At 42.8% G+C, this 10230-nt stretch overlaps 1 protein-coding gene across 1 annotated transcript; it reads left to right on the forward strand.

The window, feature by feature from the left end:
• The first annotated feature begins 1928 nt into the window (after nucleotides 1-1928).
• LOC133535439 (cytokine-like protein 1) lies at nucleotides 1929-9722 on the forward strand. Its single transcript, XM_061875280.1, has 4 exons — nucleotides 1929-3007; nucleotides 3077-3121; nucleotides 6195-6341; nucleotides 6418-9722. The coding sequence occupies exons 1-4, from the start codon at nucleotides 2867-2869 to the stop codon at nucleotides 6517-6519; spliced, it is 435 nt and encodes a 144-aa protein (XP_061731264.1). The 5' UTR covers nucleotides 1929-2866; the 3' UTR covers nucleotides 6520-9722.
• The last annotated feature ends 508 nt before the right edge of the window (nucleotides 9723-10230 follow it).

Consider the following 10230-nt stretch of genomic DNA (forward strand, 5'->3'; position numbering starts at 1 on the left):
GAGGGTGTGGTGTGTCAGTCGATGGTGGAGGGTGTGTCAGTCCATGGTGGAGAGTGTGTCAGTCGATGGCGGAGGGTGTGGTGTGTCAGTCGATGGTGGAGGGTGTGTCAGTCCATGGTGGAGGATGTGTCAGTCGATGGTGGAGGGTGTGTCAGTCGATGGTGGAGGGTGTGTCAGTCCATGGTGGAGGGTGTGTCAGTCCATGGTGGAGGGTGTGTCAGTCGATGGTGGAGGGTGTGTCAGTCCATGGCGGAGGGTGTGTCAGTCCATGGTGGAGGGTGTGTCAGTCCATGGCGGAGGGTGTGGTGTGTCAGTCGATGGTGGAGGGTGTGTCAGTCCATAATGGAGGGTGTGTCAGTCCATGGTGGAGAGTGTTTCAGTCGATGGCGGAGGGTGTGGTGTGTCAGTCGATGGTGGAGGGTGTGTCAGTCCATGGTGGAGGGTGTGTCAGTCCATGGCGGAGGGTGTGTCAGTCGATGGTGGAGGGTGTGTCAGTCCATGGTGGAGGATGTGTCAGTCCATGGTGGAGGGTGTGTCAGTCCATGGTGGAGGGTGTGTCAGTCCATGGCGGAGGGTGTGTCAGTCCATGGTGGAGGATGTGTCAGTCCATGGCGGAGGGTGTGTCAGTCCATGGTGGAGGGTGTGTCAGTCCATGGTGGAGGGTGTTTCAGTCCATGGTGGAGGGTGTGTCAGTCGATGGCGGAGGGTGTGGTGTGTCAGTCGATGGTGGAGGGTGTGTCAGTCCATGGTGGAGAGTGTGTCAGTCGATGGCGGAGGGTGTGGTGTGTCAGTCGATGGTGGAGGGTGTGTCAGTCCATGGTGGAGGATGTGTCAGTCGATGGTGGAGGGTGTGTCAGTCGATGGTGGAGGGTGTGTCAGTCCATGGTGGAGGGTGTGTCAGTCCATGGTGGAGGGTGTGTCAGTCGATGGTGGAGGGTGTGTCAGTCCATGGCGGAGGGTGTGTCAGTCCATGGTGGAGGGTGTGTCAGTCCATGGCGGAGGGTGTGGTGTGTCAGTCGATGGTGGAGGGTGTGTCAGTCCATAATGGAGGGTGTGTCAGTCCATGGTGGAGAGTGTTTCAGTCGATGGCGGAGGGTGTGGTGTGTCAGTCGATGGTGGAGGGTGTGTCAGTCCATGGTGGAGGGTGTGTCAGTCCATGGCGGAGGGTGTGTCAGTCGATGGTGGAGGGTGTGTCAGTCCATGGTGGAGGATGTGTCAGTCCATGGTGGAGGGTGTGTCAGTCCATGGTGGAGGGTGTGTCAGTCCATGGCGGAGGGTGTGTCAGTCCATGGTGGAGGATGTGTCAGTCCATGGCGGAGGGTGTGTCAGTCCATGGTGGAGGGTGTGTCAGTCCATGGTGGAGGGTGTGTCAGTCCATGGCGGAGGGTGTGTCAGTCCATGGCGGAGGGTGTGTCAGTCCATGGTGGAGGATGTGTCAGTCCATGGCGGAGGGTGTGGTGTGTCAGTCGATGGAGAAGGGTGTGACAGTCGATCTTTTTCAGACTATAATTATGCATCCATCCATCCATTTTTTTACTACTTTTTCCCTTTGGGGCGGCGCTGGTGCTTATCTCAGCTATAATCGGGCGGAAGGCGGCGTACACCCTGATCAAGTCGGCACCTCATCACAGGGCCAACACAGATAGACAACATTCACACTCACATCCACACACTAGGGACCATTAAGTGTTGCTATAATTTCTGGTTTGCAAAACATATTTTGAACCCAAATAGGTGAAATTAGATAATTTCCCACAGCCGTATTTGCCAACCTTGAGACCTCCGATTTCGGGAAAAAGGGGGGCAGGGCGTGGTTAAGAGGGGAGGAGTATATTTACAGCCACAATTCACCAAGTCAAATATTTCATATATATATATATATATATATATAAGAAATACTTGGATTTCAGTGTTCATTTATTTACACATATACACACACATAACACTCATCTACTCATTGTTGAGTTAAGGGTTGAATTGTCCATCCTTGTTCTACTCTCTGTCACTATTTTTCTAAATATATGCAATTACAGTAGATGGCAGTATTGTCCTGTTTCAGAGTGTCACAACATTGCTGTTTACGGTAGATGAAAACGTGACTGCTGTTGTTGTGTGTTGTTACCGCTGGGAGGGCGTTAATGAAACTGCCTTACAATAAACCCACATAAGAAACCAAGAACCCGCCCTCGATCATTCTATAGTTATAAAGTCATCGGGCAGGGCCGCTGTTTATATTGTGGGAAAACGGACGTGAAAACAGGCCGTCCTCACTCAGGTCCGCATGGAGCTGGAGGGGGCGTAGCCTCCAGCTCTGCTTGAATTACGGGAGATTTTTGCGAGAAAATTTGTCCCGGGAGGTTTTCCGGAGAGGCGCTGAATTTCGGGAGTCTCCTGGAAAATCCGGGAGGGTTGGCAAGTATGCACTAGTGTGCCGCGGCGCAGTGGTTGAAAAACACTGCTGTAGGTACATCATCAAACACATCCCTACAGACGGATTAGTGGCAGAATAATAAATAGTATTGACGGACGGATGTTCCACAGAACCAAAAGTGCATTACATTACACGTTTGAAGTGTTGTGGTTTGCTGTGAAGAAGGTGACGTCTAACTCTGCCTTAACCACATAAATAGTTTATTTAACACTTGATCCTCAAAAAACCCGTCGGTGTTTGCAATATGTTGACTATTGGTTGATTTCATGGCGACATCGTAACATAAAAGATGAACTGTCTTGTTACGTCATCCGCGTCTACCTTTCCGTCCTTCAAACTTGGAAAGTCCTCCTCTTTTCGCCTCCCGTGAACGCAGCACTCCGTCGTCAGCCCCGAGCGCAGACTGACAGGCGAGCGGCGGACCTGATCGGAACCATGAGGTTCGGACTGACGATCGTGTTGTTGGGCTTCGTGTGCGTGTCGGAGTGTGCTCCCCCGACGTGTTACTCCAGGGCACTCGGCCTCAGCAAGGAAGTCATGACCCTTTTGGATAAGATTCACACCTACCATCGCACGGTATGCGCACTTTTGCCATCAGGTGTCAAATGTACATTTTCTTCAATTGGCTTGTCTTGTCTTTGGCAGAAAACCTGTGCTCGCCATCTTCCCGCCATCTTCCTGGATGTGCATGTAAGTTTCAAATGTGCACTTTGACTTGTATCGGAATTAATTTACCACTAGAGCAGTGCCTATTTAACTTTCTTCCAACGAGTAACACTCAGCTTTCTACTACAACCATAATGTAGTAGACCTAAGTATTCATTAAGTACCACCATAATGTAGTAGACCTAAGTATTCATTAAGTACCACTATAATGTAGTAGACATAAGTATACATTAAGTACCGCCATAATGCAGTAGACCTAAGTATTCATTAAGTACCACCATAATGTAGTAGACTTAAGTATTCATTAAGTACCACCATGATGTAGTAGACCTAAATATTCATTAAGTACCACCATAATGTAGTAGACCTAAGTATTCATTAAGTACCACCATAATGTAGTAGACATAAGTATACATTAAGTACCGCCATAATGCAGTAGACCTACGTATTCATTAAGTACCACCATAATGTAGTAGACCTAAGTATTCATTAAGTACCACCATGATGTAGTAGACCTAAGTATTTATTAAGTACCGCCAGAATGTAGTAGACCTAAGTATTCATTATGTACCGCCATAATGCAGTAGACCTAAGTATTCATTAAGTACCACCGTAATGTAGTAGACCTAAGTATTCATTAAGTACCACCATGATGTAGTAGACCTAAATATTCATTAAGTACCACCATAATGTAGTAGACCTAAGTATTCATTAAGTACCGCCATAATGTAGTAGACCTAAGTATTCATTAAGTACCACCATAATGTAGTAGACCTAAGTATTCATTAAGTACCACCATAATGTAGTAGACCTAAGTATTCATTAAGTACCACCATAATGTAGTAGACTTAAGTATTCATTAAGTACCGCCATAATGTAGTAGACCTAAGTATTCATTAAGTACCGCCATAATGCAGTAGACCTAAGTATTCATTAAGTACCACCGTAATGTAGTAGACCTAAGTATTCATTAAGTACCACCATAATGTAGTAGACTTAAGTATTCATTAAGTACCGCCATAATGTAGTAGACCTAAGTATTCATTAAGTACCGCCATAATGCAGTAGACCTAAGTATTCATTAAGTACCACCGTAATGTAGTAGACCTAAGTATTCATTATGTACCACCGTAATGTAGTAGACCTAAGTATTATTTAAGTACCACCATAACGTAGTAGACCTATGTATTTATTAAGTACCGCCAGAATGTAGTAGACCTAAGTATTCATTATGTACCGCCATAATGCAGTAGACCTAAGTATTCATTAAGTACCACCGTAATGTAGTAGACCTAAGTATTCATTATGTACCGCCGTAATGTAGTAGACCTAAGTATTATTTAAGTACCACCATAACGTAGTAGACCTAAGTATTTATTAAGTACCGCCAGAATGTAGTAGACCTAAGTATTCATTAAGTGCCGCCATAATGTATTAGACATAAGTATTCATTAAGTACCACCATAATGTGTAAGACCCAAGTATTCATTAAGTACTGCCATAATGTAGTAGACCTAAGTATTCATTAAGTACCACCATAATGTAGTAGACCTAAGTATTCATTAAGTACCGCCGTAATGTAGTAGACCTAAGTATTATTTAAGTACCACCATAGTGTAGTAGACCTAAGTATTCATTAAGTACCGCCATAATGTAGTAGACCTAAGTATTCATTAAGTACCACCATAATGACATTATTAAAATACAGTAGTGTAGTAGATCTAAGTATTCATTAAGTGCCACCATAATAACATTAAAATACAGTAGTGTACAATATCTAAGTAGTCATTAAGTACAACCATAATGACAGAGTACAGTATCTTAGTAGACCTAAGTATTCATTAAGTACCACCATAATGACAACATTAAATACAGTAGTGTAGTAGACCTAAGTATTCATTAAGTACCACCATGATGACAACATTAAAATAACGTAGCGTAGTGGATCTAAGTATTCATTAAGTACCACCATAATGACAACATTAAATACAGAAGTGTAGTAGACCTAAATAGTCATTAAGTACCACCATAATGAACAATATTACACTACAGTAGTGTAGTAGACCTAAGTATTCATTAAGTACTACCATAAACATTACACTACAGTAGCGTAGTAGACCTAAGTAGTCATTAAGTACCACCATAATGACAACATTAAAATACAATAGTGTTGTAGACCTAAGTAGCCATTAAGTATCACCATAATGACCAATATTACACTACAGTAGTGTAGTAGACCTAAGTATTCATTAGGTACCACCATAATAACATTACACTACAGGAGCGTAATAGCCCTAAGTAGTGATTAAGTACCACCATAATGACAACATTAAATACAGTAGTGTAGTAAACCTAAGTAGTCATTAAGTACCACCATAATGACAACATTAAATACAGTAGTGTAGTAGACCTAAGTGTTCATTAAGTACCACCATAATGACAACATTAGAATACAGTAGCATAGTGGACCTAAGTAGTCATTAAGTAGCACCATAATGACAACATTAAATACAGAAGTGTAGTAGACCTAAGTATTCATTAAGTACCACCATAATGACCAATATTACACTACAGTAGTGTAGTAGACCTAAGTATTCATTAAGTACCACCATAATGACCAATATTACACTGCAGTAGTGTAGTAGACCTAAGTATTCATTAAGTACCACCATATGACCAATATTACACTACAGTAGTGTAGTAGACCGAAGTATTTATTAAGTACTACCATAATAACATTACACTACAGTAGTGTAGTAGACATAAGTAGTCATCAAGTACCACCATATTGATCAAAATTACACTTAAGTAGCATTTTTAAAATGATTACAGTGTCACTCATGACGTGACGAGTTTGACCAGGGGGAAATTCTAGGCATATGCTAATTATTTGGTAAAACGAGTTTGAGCCGGCAGTAATTCTAGTCAGGTGCCTACTATATACCTGGCGGCAATTCAAGGAAATACGGTAGTAATGAACATACTATCAGTAGAAAACCCTAACTAATCAAATAGATTCATGTTTACTTGGCCTACTTGAGCACCTGATTCATTAGTGCCTGTGAAGACCAAAGCCAACACGGTTTTATCACCATAGAACTCCTGCATCACTACCAAACTGCGCGACTTCCTCTACGTGGTTCTCAACCACCCCAGCCAGTTCTGCAGGGAGCGGCCCAGGATCCTGCTGCTCAAACGCAAAATCCAGAACTTGTACTCCATCATCTCAAGGATTTGTTACCGGGTGAGAGAATGCCAAGTATCTGACTGGCCCGTCTCGCAGCTTCAGTGTGACCTTCCGTCTTTTATTGCTTTGGCAGGACTTGGTGTTTTTCACAGACGACTGCGAGGCCATCGACACGGGACACAGCAGGCCTCACTTTGCAGAGGACAGGCTTCAGCTTCTGCAGGAGGAGAGATAAGACGCCCACAGAGTAGCATGAAAGAAGCACTCAAATAGAAATTAAAGCTGCAAGCAGCGATGGACGGGACCGACTTTTGCTGGTGTTTTCTGCCTTTACCCATTCAACATATCTTTACCTGCACATTACCTACCTTCCCTGCATCCTGGGATCACGCTGGTGTTTTTTTCTTTCACCCATACACGCTGGTGCTTCCTGCCATCACCCAGACAACGTATCTTTACCTGCACATTACCTACCTTCTCTGTATCCTGGAGTCAAACTGGTGCCTCCTTCTTTCACCCAGTCAACATATCTTTACCCGCACACTACCTACCTTCTCTGCATTGTGTGGTCACGCTGGTGCTTCTTGCCATCACCCAGACAACATATCTTTACCTTCACATTACCTACCTTCCCTGCATCCTGGGGTCACACTGGTGCTTCTGTCTGTCACCCATACACGCTGGTGCTTCCTGCCATCACCCAGACAACGTATCTTTACCTGCACATTACCTACCTTCTCTGTATCCTGGAGTCAAACTGGTGCCTCCTTCTTTCACCCAGTCAACATATCTTTACCCGCACACTACCTACCTTCTCTGCATTGTGTGGTCACGCTGATGCTTCCTGCCATCACCCAGACAACGTATCTTTACCTGCACTTTACCTACCTTCTCTGTATCCTGGAGTCAAACTGGTGCCTCCTTCTTTCACCCAGTCAACATATCTTTACTTTACTTTACTTTTATCTTTACACTACCTACCTTCTCTGCATTGTGTGGTCACGCTGGGGCTTCCTGCTTTTAAGCGGCCAGCAGCATCAGCGTAGCGGTTCTTTGAAGGCTCGTAAAATCAAAACCGGAGCAGTTAGAAAAACTCTTTCATTAAATTTTAATCAGAAGGGTTCAATCTCTTTCCTGTGCGAGTTTGAAGCCGACACAACAAACGCGCTCAGAGGAGATAATGTTTGAAAAAAGGTGACAGGTTTTTACAAAACTTTTGTTTTGATGCGGTAATTGCCAAACTCCTATTGATTTATGCTGAAGGATTTCAATGAATGAAATGTAGGTCTAAGTGAGACCTACATAGAGGTTTTTGTTTCATGTCTCCACGACATTCCTTTTGGAAGTTACAAACAGTTTTGTCTGTGTTTTCTTCCTAGGAGCAGTTTTGTCTGTTTTATTCCTAAGGGGCTCTAGAGCGAAATTTTTTTTTTTTTTTTTTTTTTTTTTTTAGATCGCAATTTTCGCCAGTTCTGATGTGTGTGTCCAGTTTGGTGAGTTTTGAAGCATTTTAAGAGGGTTAAATTACAGCTCAAAGAGGCAAAATTGACATTTTTTAGGAAACTTTTGTTTTGAAGGGGTTTTTGCCAACTTGCTGTTGATTTTTGCTGAAGGATGTCAACGAATGAAATGCAGGTCTAAGTGAGACCTACATAGAGGTTTCTGTTTCCTGTCTCTATGACATTCCTATTGGAAGTTTTGTCTTTGTTTTCTTTCTAGGAGCATTTTTGTCTGTTTTATTCCTAAGGGGCTCTAGAGCGCAATTTTTTTTTCTTTTTTTTTTAAATTTTTTTTTAAGATCGCAATTTTCGCCAGTCCTGATGTGTGTGTCCAGTTTGGTGAGTTTTGAAGCATTTTAAGGAGGTCAAATTACAACTCAAACAAGCAAAAAGGACATTTTTTAGGAAACTTTTGTTTTGAAGGGGTTTCTGCCAACTTCCTGTTGATTTTTGCTGAAGGAGGCCAATGAATGAAATGTAGGTCTAGGTGAGACCTACATAGAGGTTTTTGTTTCATGTCTCTACGACATTCCTAACGGAAGTTACAAACAGTTTTGTCTGTGTTTTCTTCCTCGGAGCAGTTTTGTCTGTTTTATTCCTAAGGGGCGCTAGAGCTCAATTTTGAGTTTTGGGGTTTGGTTTTATTATTAGATGGAAGTTTTTGCCAGTCCTGATGTGTGTGTCCAGTTTGGTGAGTTCTGAAACATTTTAAGGAGGTCAAATTACAGCTCAAAGAGGCAATATTGACATTTTTTAGGAAACTTTTGTTTTGAAGGGGTTTTTGCCAACTTCCTGTTGATTTTTGCTGAAGGAGGTCAAGGAATGAAATATAGGTCTAAGTGAGACCTACATAGAGGTTTTTGTTTCATGTCTCTATGACATTCCTACTGGAAGTTAAAAGCAGTTTTGTCTTTATTTTCTTTCTAGGAGCATTTTTGTCTGTTTTATTCCTAAGGGGCTCTAGAGCGCAATTTTGATTTATTTTTAATTTTTTTTTTTTTTTTTTATTAGATCGCAATTTCCGCCAGTCCTGATGTGTGTGTCCAGTTTGGTGAGTTTTGAAGCATTTTAAGGGGGTCAAATCACAGCTCAAACAAGCAAAAAGGACATTTTTTAGGAAACTCTTGTTGATTTTTGCTGAAGGAGGTCAATGAATGAAATGTAGGTCTAAGTGAGACCTACATAGAGGTTTTTTTTCCCATGTCTCTACGGCATTCCTAACGGAAGTTACAAGCAGTTTTGTCTGTGTTTTTTCCTAGGGGGCGCTAGGGCGCAATTTTGAGTTTTGGGTTTTGATTGGATCGCAATTTTCGCCAGTCCTGATGTGTGTTAAATTTGTTGAGTTTTGAAGCATGTTAAGGGGGTCATATTACAAAGAGGCGACGTTATAATAACAATAGAACCTTAGAAATACAATAGGGTCCTGTGTCCCAAAGGGACATTCGGTCCCTAACAAGTAGTTATGTATTTATTTGAATACTCTGACTTAGCTGTACGCTCAAGTTAGGGACACGCATGGCTACATTCCTGCGATGAGGGCAGGACTTTCCACAGGAAATTTGCTGAATGCCAACCATGCCGACGCAAACCTTGAAATAATAAACCAGCGAGAGATGCCGGGGAGTCGGGCTCCAGTGCTTTCTTAAGCAGAGCCCATCAAAGCTGGGTGTTGTTGAGAGAAATAGGCGGTGTTGTCGTAACCCTTGCAGGGACTGGGATGTCTTGAAAGGAACTCTATTTGCAAAGTTAAAAAAATAAATAAACAAGTACAGTAGCACTGCTTCCAGTCAGATGCATTTTTTGTGTAGCGCTGAAGCAATATTGACACCAAAATATCTCATTACTGAAAGAGCATGTTATTGTAGTTTATCTAACGCTTGTTTGTCGACTATATTTGAAAGATAACGCAAGAATAAACATTTCGCGTAATTCCACAGTATTCTGGACATCTGTGTTGCTGAATCTTTTGCAGTTTCTTCAATGAATAATGGAGACGTCAAAGAAGAAAGATGTAGGTGGGACGCGATGTATTGCGGCCGCTTTTAGCAACACAAACACAGCCGTCGTTCCCTTTTTTACATTCTCGAAAGATGACGGTGAAGCTTTACTATGGAACAGGGGCGGCATAGCTCGGTTGGTAGAGCGGCCGTGCCAGCAACTTGAGGGTTGCAGGTTCGATTCCCGCTTCCGCCATCCTAGTCCCTGCCGTTGTGTCCTTGGGCAAGACACTTTACCCACCTGCTCCCAGTGCCACCCGCACTGGTTTAAATGTAACTTAGATATTGTGTTTCACTATGTAAAGCGCTTTGAGTCACTAGAGAAAAAGCGCTATATAAATATAATTCACTGCACAACAGAGCGGTCAAGCGAACATGGTTCCCGACCACATGTCAACCGGCAGGTTTCGGTGAGAAAATGGTGGTAATAAGTCGGCTTTTACCGTAGAC

The sequence above is a fragment of the Nerophis ophidion genome, linkage group LG16 (genome assembly GCF_033978795.1).
Source record: "Nerophis ophidion isolate RoL-2023_Sa linkage group LG16, RoL_Noph_v1.0, whole genome shotgun sequence".
NCBI lineage: Eukaryota > Metazoa > Chordata > Actinopteri > Syngnathiformes > Syngnathidae > Nerophis > Nerophis ophidion.